The sequence below is a fragment of the Emys orbicularis genome, chromosome 22 (assembly GCF_028017835.1).
Source record: "Emys orbicularis isolate rEmyOrb1 chromosome 22, rEmyOrb1.hap1, whole genome shotgun sequence".
NCBI classification, from domain to species: domain Eukaryota; kingdom Metazoa; phylum Chordata; order Testudines; family Emydidae; genus Emys; species Emys orbicularis.
The window spans coordinates 12,516,642-12,531,032 of record NC_088704.1 but is presented as its reverse complement, the minus strand read 5'-3'; the positions used below and the strand labels follow the sequence as shown (position 1 = coordinate 12,531,032).

The following is a 14,391-nucleotide window of genomic DNA, read 5'->3' as shown; positions in this document are numbered from 1 at the left end:
TGCCAAACAATAACTGACTACCCCTGCTACAGCAACAGACCAAACAATGAAAGGTCCTTGCTGCTGTCCTTTTCCCCAGGCCAGGTCCAATTTCTCTCCTAATACTCCTCATCCCTGCCCTGTTTTCCTGAGGAGCAGAAGTTCAACCTCACCAGATGCTCCTGGTGAACTGAAAAAGATTCTGATCAGGGGTGCATGTCGGCAAGGTCTCTGGGGGCATGGCTGGTGCTCGAGACACCAATCAGATGGCAGAGACAGGGCTCAGTGTTCACCCACCTCAGAGGTCCAGCACAAGCAGCTGGGGGGGGGACAGGGGAAGAGAGGGGAGTAAGTCTGAGGGGCAAGAGGGCAATGAGCGGCAGGATCTGCACAGATGAGTCCACCCAATATACATGAAACAGAGGGGGGTAGGGAGGGAGCTCCATGTTGGGCTGTGAGAATCGGCTGGGTCCGACTCACCCTGCTCGCCTGTGGGACCCAATGCTCGGATCCTCAAGATGGACCATGGGAAGCATGACCCGAGTATGCTCTGTAACCCTGGGACTCCGGTGATTTCTTTATCCATTTCCATTTTGAATAAAATGCCCCTCGCTTTCCAGCCTACAGTTAGATGGGGAGGGAGGCACCACACAGGCGAACGCTCCGCCTCCAGAGCTAAGAGAAGCCTGGCTCTGTGTGGGCAGCAGCTTCTCCTCTCCTGGCTACGTGAAGACATCCAGGTTCCACAGAAACCCCCCAAGCCAACACTGTGCCTTGGCACCCAACGCTTTAACTGGACATGGCTGAATTGCTTCTCCCAGCAATGCTCTTGTACAACCTCCCTATTGCCAGCGGGTGGCCCATTGAATAGACCCATTCTCTCCAAATCAGATGTCTCCAACTCTCTCACCTTTTACCCAGCTCCAGTGTGATGGGAGGGCTGGGGGACTCACCTGCTTCGAGCGCCATGGATGGCTTGAGGGCCGCCGCTGCCAGCCTGGCCATCATGGGTGAGATCAATCCTTTGCTGGCAGAGATCCTCTCCATAATGGATGCTGCTGGACCTGGGGAAGAGGTGGCTGTCGGCTCACTGGACCCTGAGACGGCTTGGGAGGGGGAATTGGCAGCAGTAGAGGATGTTGGATTGGTGCTGGAGGAACCAGCAGTCATTAGATTGGCTGAGCTGGCGGGATGTGGCGTGGAGACCCGGCTGGGGATGATGGGGAAGTAGGAGCTGGCCGTTCCGGGAAGTGCTGAGTTGGCGAGCGCCAGGGCCAAAGGTATATTGCTGGGGAGGGCCTGGGAGAGCAGGCCGGAGATCTTGGTGGCCGGTGGCATGCTGTTGGTGGGCTTGCAGGCCTGAGAGGAGGCAAGCTCAGCAGCGGAAGAAGGCGCAGCCGGGACGATCAGGGAGACGGAAGACTGCTGACTGGTAGGGGAGGCACTCAGGCTGGAGTTCTTAGAGCTCATGGCAGAGAAGTCAATGAGGTCATCGTTGCTGGACTCCTCCTGCTCGTTATCCTTGGCTCCCAAGAGGGAGGTGGGGAGGCCCAACACCCCCGAGCTGCGGATGTGCCGGCGTTCGTGCTTGCGCTTGTGGGAGGTCATCTGGCTGGTGGAGGTAAAAGTGAAGCCACAGCCCGCCCGAATACAGTGGAAGTGGTTGGTGGCCTTGCTATAGACGCAGCCCTCGTACTTGCACTCCTCATACTTGTAGAACTTCTTGAAGCCGTCCTTGGCGTAGGCGTCGTCCTTGATGTGGTAGCTCTTGTGCTTCTCGATGTCACACTTGTTCTTGAAAGTGAACGTACACCCAGGTCGCCTACAAGGGCACAGAAGAGGGTAGGAGGCTGTATGAGTTGGGAGCACCAAGGGGCTGCCGCATCACTTGCCTCCTCTCTGGGATGAGGTTTGGGATCAGTATAAAGTACTGACCCCTGGTAGCAAGAGGCCTCTTGGCCCCTCTTAGAGTTGGCTTGGGATGCGCCAAGAAGGGTCTTTCCAGCCAAGGGAAGCAAGGATGCGACCAAGTACAAGAGCTGGGATAATGCCCCCACTCTGAAGACTAGCCAACACAATAGAGGCAGAGATCCAGCCCCGCCCACCAGCCATCCCAAACAGAACACGAGCCCAAGGCAGACTGAGGGTCATTCCTAGACATAAACATAGGCCCTAGCTGTGCCTTGATTTTCTCCCAAATGATATGGGTGCCCAATGGAGTCATTGGAAGGGAACTCAAGTAACTGAAAGCAGAGTTTGGCCTTAAGCTAGGAGAGCTGGATGGCTGGTCTCTCGAGAGAACTCTGAAGTGCAAGTGCCATTAATACTATAACAGTACCCCTCAATGATGACCTTTCAAGCAAAGCTAATGTGGCCTCTTTCCTGAGAGATTTCTATCATAGATTTCCCAATGGGCATACTTGCCTTGATTCATCAGGGAGAGATCAGGGTGTCTCCTACCATGAAAGCTCTCTCCAGATTATACCCACTCTGGAGTTTATGTCCTTTCAGGAAGATGCCTGGGAGGTTCACATCCAGAAAGGCCTTCCTGGTAGGTTGCCCCACTGTGTATAATCCTCAGGTTATGACTTTTCAGAAGGAGGCCAGCAGATGTGCGTCAATAACGTAGGATTTTTGCCCTCCCCCATCATCTCACCTGCAGTGGAAGTGAGTGGTTTTCTGCCCATAGAACTGACAGTCCACGGTGCCACAGTCTTCTGTGGCTCGGAACCGCTGGAACCCATCGTTGATCAGCTGCGTGTTCTTCTTGTGGAAGTTTTCGTGGGTCATCACATCAGAGGTGCTGGTATAGACCTTGTTACAGCCCACCTGCCCAGGACCAAGGGAAAGAGACATCAAACCATCCCAGCAGCAGCCTACTGCTTTATTATTAGTACCAGCAGTAATAAACACACAGCAACACAGAGATATTTTAATTGTATTTGTGCATTTCCCCTCAGTATTGAGTCATCGCTTTGGTTGCCAACCTAAGGACTGATGCTGCAAAGAGTCTAAGAAAAGCCTGAGTCTATGGGGATGAAACAATTAGAACAGGAGAAGGAGCCAGAGGATTGGGGGAGATGTAGAGAGATTAAGGCTGCTGCTCAGGGACAGGGCGGGGAGGGTCCTGTTCCTGAAAAGAGCTGGACAGACTGACAAATACTGTCATGACCCTTTGTCATCTTGGGAAGATTTGGAGAGACTTAGGGCTTCTACTCCAGCCCTTCACTTACTTGTGGAGCACTGGAGAGACTGGTGGTTACTCATCTATTCATTTTCTCTCTCTGGGAAATGGGGTGGTGGGGAGCAAGCTGGACACAGCTCTAGGGTCTGTTCTACTCTAGCTAGTCACAGACCGGAGTGGAAATCCCAGTCAGCTAGTCACCAGGAACCGGTGGCTTTTCCCCATCACGCCCCAACATCGTTTGCTCAATGATTTTAACCTTCTGCAGCGAGTGGGAATGGTGTGATGAGAACGGAATGCTGAAAACCTGCCTGCCCCCGGGCAAAGCGGGCAACTTTGCCATATTGAGTAAAAAACCAGTGGAATCTGAAAACGCCATCACCCCTGCTGAGCTGCTGACAGCGGGTTTTATTTTTTCCCTTTCTTCTTTTGCACAGTGTGTGCCAACGCCTGCACCATCTCAGAAGTGAAGAGAACGAAAACACCACCTCTCGGTTCAGCCCAGGTTGATTCAAACAGGCAATAACAAATACCCAGGGGGGGAAAAAAAAAAGGATCTCCAGCTATTTCCAATATAAAAGAGCCTCTCTCTCTCCATGCTGACACCTTGAAAAAAAACAGACCCTGTGCAGCATTAAAAAAAAGAATTAAACAAAAACCTCCTTAGGAATAATTTGCAATGCGGCTCTTGGTGTTAAAGCCTAAAAAATGTCAGTTTATATAAACAACTAACTGAATTTTATCCACACCAATTATGGACATAAAGAAAAAAAAAAAAAACATGAGGCGGACGGCACAAATCCTGCCATTTAAGCAATATTCATTTTAATTGCAAGTTTATGTTCTGACACCTTTCCTGTAAGACACTGCTTACATGGTCATTGACTTTCTGGAAGGGAGTGGTCACAGGGCTAAATTACCCTTATATAGAGGCCTAGATAGGGGTCTTTATTGAACCTCGGAGTGGCTGCAGACTGAGTAATCTTGATTGCCCTTTAAAAATTAAATAATTCCCATCCTAGTCAACTCAGCAGGAAACTGAGCAAGGAAAATACAGGAGAAATAGCATTAAAATGTCCATAGCAGAGACCCAAATGAAGCCCCAATTTCAGCAAAACACTAAGCACATGCTTAAGTCCAACCCTATTCAGGACAGCACTTAAGTTCCTGCCTAACATTAAGCTTGTGCTTAAGTCCCATTGACGTCAAAAGCTGACTTGACTTAAATATGTCCATCCCTATTCAATAAAGCGTTTGGGCATGAGTTTAAGACCTTCTGGCTTTACTGGGCCTTAAACACATGCTTAACTGCTTTGCTGAATTGGAGTCTTATGACTGTAGAATAATCCAGGAAGTGGAATTTTAGAGTAGTAAAAACTTATGAGGGTGTTTGATTATTTTCTGTGTGCTTAAAAATTCCATTGCACATTGGTGTAGGAATGTTTTAGGCGCTGATTCAGTGTATCCCCATTCCTACCCTGCTTCAGAGCTGATCCCACTCTAAGAGATGGATAAAGTAACCAGGGTTCCAACTGCCTCTGGGCTAGAAAGGGACAAAGAGCTGAAAGTTCTGTCTATGTGGTAATTCCAATTCCTGTTACACCATTGTCAAAACCATTTGCTCTTGAAATTTAACCACATTCCCAACGTAATGCCCAGTATTTCTCAGAACTTCTCCTCTAGCAATGCTGGTGAGGAAGGCAGAGCTGAGGTTTGCTTCAAACTGAGTACCATTAATATTTGATTGTCCTAGCAGCTGGCTACAAAGGAACTAAATCCAGTGCTAAAGGACAGATGTTGTGTAGAGAGAGGCCTTATATCAAGGGAAACTGTGGCAGGTCAGATGGTCTGTTTGGGCACAGGAAGTGGCACTCTAGAGAGACTTCACCGCTTGTCCCGCTACCAGTCCCACAGAAAGGGATCATCTGTGTGGATAAGTCAGGTACAGAACAGAGGAGAAACCTTAAACCACGCCCCGCCAACCCAAAACCAGAGGGTTGCCCTTCTTACAGATCAGAATCATGCTTGGCAGGAGAAGGTCCATGCAAACTGGATATAGATTCTTCATAGAGGTGATTGAACCAGAAGGGACCAGGAGAGGCTACATTTAAGCTACTTGGAAGTTCTCCCTTAAAACAGTTTGCTGTAGGAGAGGCTCCTGTCCCCCCTAAAAGGCAAGTGTTGGGTTGCCAGAATTTCAGGATCCTTTAGGTTTGCAACAGAAAGGGAATGGGTCAGGTCAACTGGCTCTGGGTTCTTCATTCTCCCTACAGCCCGGTCATCTTTTCCCCAGCCACGTTGCTGCCTTCTCCCCAGTCCAGCTGTGTTACCTGCATGCAGTGGTAGTGTGTGCTTTTCCCATTCAGGTGACAGCCATGGTAGTACACGCTGCAGTCATCTAAGGGGCTGAAGCGCATGAAGCCGTGCTGGAGGGAGTTATCACGTTTCTTGTGCATGTTGTAATGTCGAATCACATCCTGTTTACTAGTGAATCTCTGGGGAGACAGAGAGAAAGTGAGACACACACCTGAAAGGGGTGGCTGAGGTGAGTATTGTTGGGTAACTTCCTTTAGAAACCCCTTACACTGCAGATTTACAGTTCAGCCATACAATGCATTTGACACCCCATGAGGGTCAGGTTAGATTAAAGGAGAAGTCTGTTTTTTGTTAAAGGGACAATATATGCAAACACAAACTATTTCAGTAACTATAAGCCAGGAGTGAAAGATACAATAGTCCCATGTCCAAGATATGCTTTCTGTAGTCTTGAACATGATTCTTCTGATATGATTTTAGCTGCTGCTCTCTGAAGAGCTGCTACAGCTGGAAAGGAAACCAGTGAACTATACCTGCTGTAAATGAATAATCCCAGTTTTCAAATCACTCATGCTAGGGGTTTGCAAGACACTGGCTACTAAATCCATATCAAAAGGAAAAGGGGAAAAGATACTTTGCTCTCCTATAGTGCCTTTTCCATCTAGAGCTCTCCAAGTGTTCTACAAACATCATTGAATTTTAGCCTCACAACCCCCCTGGGACATAGGCAGGTTTTTGTTAAGAAAACCAGCTTTATGGGGAAACTGGAGGCACAGAGAGAAGTGACTTGCCCCTGATCACACAGAAAGTCAGTGGCAGAGCTGAGAATTGACCCTAACTCTCCCTGTTCCATGCCAGAACCACCAGACCATCCCCTTCATCCTCTGCTTGCTTGAACTAAGGAACTGGTGCCCCATTATCAGTGCAGACAAAGTGCCTTTAATATGAAGCTTTTCATTTTTATTTCCCACGTACATTGATATTCAACAGTGAAAGTGTGAAAGGAAATCTGATTTAAAAAAAAAAATCAATAGCCATTTATTGTGAGGAGTGATTGAAAAACCCTGTATTCTAATATTTAGCAACTTTTCCAGCCTCCCTTTACAAGAGACAAATGATTATTGCTTCCACTCTGTACTCCTATAATATCAATCCTGATCATTCCATTGGTATTGGCAAGGGGATATATGGATATGGATTTCAGTAGGAAGCCCGCGGAGGCTAGAGGTACTATTTCCCATGGCGTACATACAGGATTCCCATTGCCAATCACCGTTAATTTGTGCCCATTTATTACAGAGCGTTACTTATTATAAACTATATCTCAGCCATAAAATAATTTGCATTTTAAAAAGCAGCCTAAATCCTTATTCCCCCGTGAGACCAGCCAAGCTCCTTTGCAAGCAGCTCCTGGACTCCTTGGGAAATAATTATGAGGCCAATCATAATAATAGGTTTTTCTGTCTTTCCATCCTTTGTGTCCTCCCTGCTCTCTGTGTACAGAGACCTCTGTGCCGTGATTGAGAGCTCTCCATCTGATCGTCCCTCTCTGGATCACTAGCAACATCCCAAGGAAAAACCCCAGTCTGATCAATTGAAACTAGGGTGACCAGATGTCTCGATTTTATAGGGACAGTCCCAATTTTGGGATCTTTTTCTTATATAGGCACCGATTACCCCCAACCCCCTGTCCCAATTTTTCACACTTGCTGTCTGGTCACCCTAATAGAAACCTGAAGTCGGACAGAGTGGAGCCAAACTGGTTTCCCTTGCTGTGGTCAGACTCATTCCCCCAAGACCAAAGTGCCTCTTTGGGCTGGGGCAGGAGTCATGCTGGATGCAGAGTAGAGGCAAACTCTGGGATTTCCGCCCCTGCTTCCCCCCCACCACCACACACACACAGTCTGACCACAGAGATGGCAGAGCCATGCTCACAGACCTGGAAAGAGGGTAAACAAACACAGCACGTGACTCAGAGCTGGCTTGATGTTGCTACTCTGGCAATTCTCCCAGCAATTACTGCACATGCCCCTTCCCCCACCCTCTCCCCAACCATAGATCCAAGGCTGCTGCTGGTCTTATTGGGTGTTTTGTTGCTGCTACTGCTCTCATGTTGCATGGACAACCACAGAGACAGACTGACAGACAGCATTCCTTATTTTCAGGCAAAATTTATAACATAGCCAAATTTATCTTCTTGGTTACGCTGGTGTAAATCTGAAGTAACTCCTTTGACTTCAGCTGAGCCAGATCCTGCTCTTGGTTACACTGGTGTAAATCTGGAGTAAACCCACTGATTTAAATTAAGCTAGATTCTGCTCTCAGTTATAGTGGTGCATATCTGGAATAACGCCACTGAGTTCAGCAGTGCTAGGCTGTTGTAACTGGGAACAGAATTTGACTCCAATAGTTTCAAATTGTATCTCCCCCTCTTCCCAGGACATGGAGAAAGCAGATGATCTGCTTCATGATGGAGTCCTGTGGGCTGTATCCCTTGACAGTAAGGACAGGCAATGGGTTCTGGCAGTTCATGTTCACCCTGTTTACCTGATAGTTGCACTCCGGATCGAGGCAGTGGTAATGTTCCCGGTACTGGTATGCACAGTGTATGTGTCCGCAGTGCTGACTCCCAGAGAACCTGGAAACACAGGCGAGAGAAAGAATGAAACTGATGCTCTCTGAGGATGGTGACTGCAAATCAAGGCGCAAGTGAAACAAGTTTGGCCTTCTCCCTGTCCTCCTGCAGCGCAGTCTACACCTATCCATCGCCTCAGAGTGTACCGAGGAGACATGGGACTCCTTGGAGACAAAGATTCCTATTCTCTCTGCCCCCAGGAAAAATGCAATTCCTCAGTGATAATGAGCTGAAGGAAAGAGGGTCCCCTTCCAGTTAGAAGCCCCATTTCTAACGAAGTTTTATATCGTTACATCCCAAGCCAATATCATTGCTCAGCTCTTTGAAATTGACCTTATTCTCATCCCACCCCACTGGATCACTCCTGAGTCTGGTGAGCCTCTTGCTGCTACTCCCAGGATGCAGGGATGACACATCAGTTTTGACACATCATTTTCCAAGAAATCACAGCAGATCTGGAACACGAAGTCCATTGGAACCTGATCAATTTTTCCCCTCCACCCATAACTAAACATCCTTCCCCCACTGTCCCATTCCTGCCTGTCCTGAGTCGAGGACCAGAATCTAGGACATCAGATCGAGGGAGCTGCAGTTGGAGCTGTGAAGAAAGCACTACCATTCTCAGGCAAAAGCCAACACACCAGAATAAGGTGCAAGACAAAACAGAGGAGAAGACTTGAGGGCTGCAGAGAGGTTGCAGATGTGTGTGCGGTTCTCGGCTCCTTTGGAGCAGAAAAACTGAAGGATTGCAAAGGCCACTTGTTGCAACAGGAGAGAGATGGGGCATAAGCTGTAATGTGCCATATTTGCATTTCAATTAAGCAGGGTGCCAGCAGCTGCTTTTCCACTACACCATAAACAAAGGTGATTTTTTCTTCTGCCTCACTGAGAGTCCAAGAGCAGCATACTTGAAATTAGAGTGTCTTACGGCGGCACAATACAAGATAATAAATGGGGGTTACTTATGCTTTTGGAAGGGGGGAGAGAGAAACACGTGATTCTTCTTCTGCAGGCTCATCTCTAGGGGACAAATCCTGCCTCCTCTGTGCCCACAGAGAGCCTGAGGAGAAGCAAAACCGGTGCTCTGAGTGTGTTTAACGACCCTGCCTAACTGTCCGGGGGACTGAAGTCCTCTCTCTACAGAACAGGGCAGCAGCACTGCAAGCTTCTCCCAAGCACTGTGCTCCAGCCTGCTGTCCTGGAGGGGGCCCTCCCCAGAGGTAAGGCAGAAGTATCCATGGTCCAATCAGTCCTTGGGCTCTGCTGAGACTGCCAACAAAAAGCAGGGGGCAGTAGGTGTAGGTTTTATGACATTTGCCATGGAATAAGGCCCACCAACTCATATCACAGGAGTCACAAAACAGTCATCACATAGCAACAACTTCCGGACAATACCTGAGCAGGATTTGAACCCGTGACTTAGCAGAGAGAGGCTGCTCAGCCCACTACCAGCCCTGAGCCACACACCCTCCATTCCCACCTTCTGTGACTCAAACAAGGCTGTTCCTCTCCTTGGTGACTGGTCACTCTGGAGTTTCTGTTTGGGCATGAGAGGAGAGATAGTCCTAGCCAATGCTCTAAAGGCACAATGCCAGGCTAGCCTACTGAAGTCATAGAATCCTAGAAATGTCGGCCTGGAAGGGACTTTGCGAAGTCATCAAGTCCAGCCGCCTGCGCTGAGACAGGACCAAGCAAACCTAGACCATCCCTGACAGGTGTTTGTCCAACCTGTTCTTAAAAACCTCCAGTGATGGGGATTCCAAAACCTCCTTTGGAAACTATTCCAGAGCTTACCTACCCTTAGAGTTGGAAAGTTTTTCTTAACATCTAACCTAAATCTCCCTGGCTGCAGATTAACCCCATTACTTCATGTCCTACTCTTCACTGGACACAGAGAACAATTGATCACCACTTTATAATAGCCCTTAACATATTGAAGATTATTATCAGGTCCCCCCTCAGTCTTCTTTTCTCAAGACTAGATATGCCTTGTATTTTTTAACCTTTCTGCATAGGTCAGGTTTTCTAATCCTTTTATCATTTTTGTTGCTCTCTCCGAGACTCTCTCCAATTTATCCACACCTTTCCTAAAGTGTGGCACCCAGAACTGGACACAGTATCCAGTTGAGACCTCACCGGTGCCAAGTACAGTGGAACAATTACCTCCCATGTCTTACATACGATACTCCTATTAATGCACCCCAGAATGATATTAGCCTTTTTTGCAACTGCATCACATTGTTGACTCATCAATTTGTGATCTACTAGAACCCCAAGATCTTTTCCAGCAGTACTACCGCCTAGCCAGCCATTCCCCATTCTGCAGATGTGCATTTGATTTTTCCTTCCTAAGCACAGGACACTTTGCACTTATCTTTACTGAAGTTCAATGGACTCTCTCAGGGTGCCCTGGGCAATAGCTCCAGGAGGGAAATTTGCCACATGATGTGATATGTGAGGGAACAGAAGTCTGACGCCAGAGTCCATTTTGGGTGGCTCCAGGAAGGGAGAGAGAACTGCACAGTGACATTGTCAGAGGCAGAAGCTGAGGATGGGCTTGTACATGGGGGATGGTAAAGATGGAAACTATCAAAGAGCCAGGGAAAAGCAAGGGTGAAAACCCCACCCATGGGGAGGGAAGAAGAAAACAGAGACGGGGAGAGATGCTGGTGGGGGCAGTGACTTGATATGAAAAAAACTGGGTGCATAGTCATGAGCTTAAGATGCCTTTTGGGTGTCACAACAGATGACAACGAGTCAGAGTATTAATGGGGTGCTGGGTCCAGCGGGCACTTGCTGTAGGATGGATAGGATACACCAAAAGGGAAGGGAGTAAATGACTGAGGGATGCATAGAGTTGTGGACTTCTCTGCCCTCACAATTGCTGTGCTGCCACTTTAAACTGGTGTCCTGTTGGAATCCCAGGGGCCCTAGGAAGCACCAGGAATGTTGTACAGCACAGGAGGCTGTGGCTTTCAGACACAGAGTACTGGGTACACATGCCAGAGCTGTTAGGGGTAAACCTAGCTTGCAGAAGGAAAGGGGCAGGTGTCTGAGGAGGGGAAAAAGCCCCTCCAGAAGCCAGAATAATAGAAGGAAGATGCTGGCCGAGTATGTGGCAAGGTCAGCAGGGAGGAGGTAAGCTACAAAATGAAACAAGGAATGCAGAAGTCTAAAGGAAAGAGGAGAGGAGGAAACCTCTAGGGAGGTTTCTTCTCCCCACCTCACTTCACAGGGCAATACAGTCCCTCTGGATGGGGAATGTTGCTAAGATGCCCCAGGCTGCAAGTGCAACAAGACTGGGAAGTAAGCAAAGGACAGGGAGTGCACTCCTCTCCTGGGAGTCTCTGGCACCAGGGCTTAGCGGAGACATGGCAGAGACAAAAAATCAAGTGGGGGGTAAATCCAAGGGTTTTTAGTGGTGGGAGAAGGGAGGTGTCAGGGAGAGTGAGACCAGAGATGCTGAATGGACTCCAGGTGGGCGATGCTTGTTCTGGCTCCAGTTGTTCCTACAAAGGTACTATGAAGCATTGGATGTGGTTGGGCAATGGGATGAGGCAACAGCCCCAAATCAGACTGTGAATGACTAGCATGTAGGAGATTACCCTTAGCTTGTGGCTGGTGTGGAAGCCAGGCGTGTCTCAGCGTGTGGTGATGAAGTGATAAGATGGGGGGTAGTTATGCCATGAAGGATATTTTGGGGTAAGCCTCTCCCAATAATGATGACTGAAGAACAGTTGGCCATCATGGACAGAGAAGGGAACTAAGAAAGGAGGAGAGAGACTAAAACATGGATGTCCCATTAAATAAAATGCCTGCATTAGGGAGGGGTAAGAGAGCATATTTCTTTGAGGAAAAATTAATAGGATTCCTAATATTCTTAATTATGTATTTGGAACCTAGATATTACAGTGAGGAGAGCTTAAGAAATGTCATATGATAGATGGATAGATATATTGATCGATCACAGGCTCTCAATCTGGAGGTCATGACCCCCCTGGGGGTCTCAGTCAGATCCAGGGGGTCACAAGCACCTTCCCTTTATGTATGGCTAGATTGAACAGGGGGGAGGGGTGGCACATGATGGAAAAGGTTAAGAGTCAGTGGATTAGATAGATACCAGTACAGAGAATGGATACCGTAGATACCTTAGACAGCTGAACAGATTGATGGATAGATATAGATACAACAGATAGATCGGTAGAAAAAAATACCTGAGATAAATCAGATAAGATACTTGTAGACAAACCTGTAGAGAAGATACTTGTAATTCTATAGGTAAATGACACAGACAGCTGAAAGACTGTCCCGTGGACATGTCTCCTCTCAGTCATAACAGAACAGATCACTACCTATCATTCGCAATTGCATAGCATCCCCGTGGCAGTTAAAGCAATTGCTTCCACAGAAAAGTAGCATTAGGAGGGTACACATGTATTTTGGGCTGTCTTTTAGTGGAAGTTAGCAGTGGGAAATAAGTAGGAACAGTCAGCACCAAGTGACATAGCCAGCTCTCTGCAGACCACCAGCAGCTGCTCCACAGATTACAACTGATCACATAAGAAAGAAAGAAAGAAAGAAAGAAAGAAAGAAAGAAAGAAAGAAAGAAAGAAAGAAAGAAAGAAAGAAAGAAAGATCTGTAATTGGCAATAAGGGATTTTACTGAGCATATTGTGGAGGAATGTGGAAGAGCTGGATTGCTTGAAAGGGATAAAGCAGCGGAGGGAAGGGGACTCCGAGAGGAAACATTCAAAGATAAATTACCATCTGCTCAAGGGTTCCACATGTCACCCAGGACTAGGACTGCACACTAGGACTGCACATGAGAAAAGGCATGAGAGAGAAGCAAGAAAGGGCAGAAAGGCATGAAGGGTAAAACAAAGGGGTAGGTGGGATGGAGGAGGGGGTGCAGGAAGGAATGATAAGGGAACAGGATAGGAGGGGGGATTCAAGAACCAAAAGTTTCAGATTGCCAGACTATGCAGCAAAGCTGAGTTGGAGGATGAAAGGGAGCCGGGGCAGAGTGGCAATAAATAAGGCATTTCTGAAGTACATAAGGAAGAGGAGGTCAATTGTGGAGACAGCAGGGCCTTCAGGAGATGGAAAGGGGACTTAATTGACAGAGGAGAGAGACACTGCTAAAAAATTAAATGACTTCTTTGCCTCAGCATTCACAAAGGGAGATGGGGACAGATGCCAGAAGCAGACATGCCTTTCCCAGGGGACGGAGAAGAAATACTGCAGGAAATCAGGATCACGCCAGAACAGGTGATTGAGAAATTGGAACAAACCTTAGCAGCAGTGGAGAAACAAACCAAAAGGCAAACAATGATGCTGGGCTGCACAAACAAAGGTGTGGAACAGGAAGGAGAAGAAACGAGGTCAGCCCTATCTAAAGGGGACTTGCCAGACTAGGACTGGAAAGGTGACTGCAGACCTGGCCACCTAGTCATTACACCTGAACTGCTGCAATGGATCAGGCCCATAGGTCCATCCAGTCCAGAGTCCTGTCTCTGACAGTGGCTAACACCAGTAGCTTCAGAGGAAGGTGTAGGAAACACCACAGTTATGGGATACCCTGCTCATGTGGAACATTTTGTCCCTGTTGGTGAGATGGGGAAGGGAGAACAAAGGATAACGAGTGAGATGCAGGGCTGGAGAAGCCGATCTGCACTGTGGGGCAGAGAGGAGATGAAGACGGGACCTCACTGAGATACATGCACTTCACAAGTGAACAGAGCTGCCCGTGAGGCTATTTGAGCAACAACCAGGGATGCTAACTAAAGCTAGGGAAAGGGCCAGGCACTAAAGGAATCCCACGTATGGCACGAGTTACTAGAGGCAGCGACAGGAGGAACTCATGGGCTCAGCTTTAAGAGAAGGAGCCAGACAAGTGCTGTAGTATTATTGGGGATGGCACTTCAAACTCCTGGCCTCCTTCCACTCTGGAGTTTATTATGCTACAGAAGTGTGTTTGTGTGGCTGAAATAGGGGGAGGGGATGGGGAGAATGTGGGGTGGGAAACTCATTGGATAAGTGGGCTCTTTTTGGGGATGGTCAAGGCATAGCACTCTGAACGAGGGCAAAGTGAACAGACAGGCAGAATTGTTGCTATGTTTCAATATTAAAAGGTTAGGCTCCTAAAGGGTTATATTCATCCTCTGCTTTTTCTGACACTTGCAACAGTTCAAAGCAATTAATTTTTAACACACAGCATCTGTTTAGTTTTTCAAAACAGGAAAGCTTACACACCACACACTAACTTACACGCACACTC

General features: G+C 47.8%; 1 protein-coding gene across 1 annotated transcript in view; it reads right to left on the bottom strand.

The window, feature by feature from the left end:
• Nucleotides 1-14,391, bottom strand: part of CASZ1 (castor zinc finger 1) — a 50,610-nt gene that overhangs the window by 16,474 nt on the left and 19,745 nt on the right. Inside the window, exons 4-7 of the mRNA XM_065421369.1 lie at nucleotides 8,027-8,117; nucleotides 5,494-5,658; nucleotides 2,636-2,808; nucleotides 933-1,801 (exon numbers count right to left, since the gene is read on the bottom strand). Of these exons, the coding sequence (XP_065277441.1) occupies nucleotides 933-1,801; nucleotides 2,636-2,808; nucleotides 5,494-5,658; nucleotides 8,027-8,117 (1,298 nt within the window). The remainder of the gene's footprint in view (nucleotides 1-932; nucleotides 1,802-2,635; nucleotides 2,809-5,493; nucleotides 5,659-8,026; nucleotides 8,118-14,391) is intronic.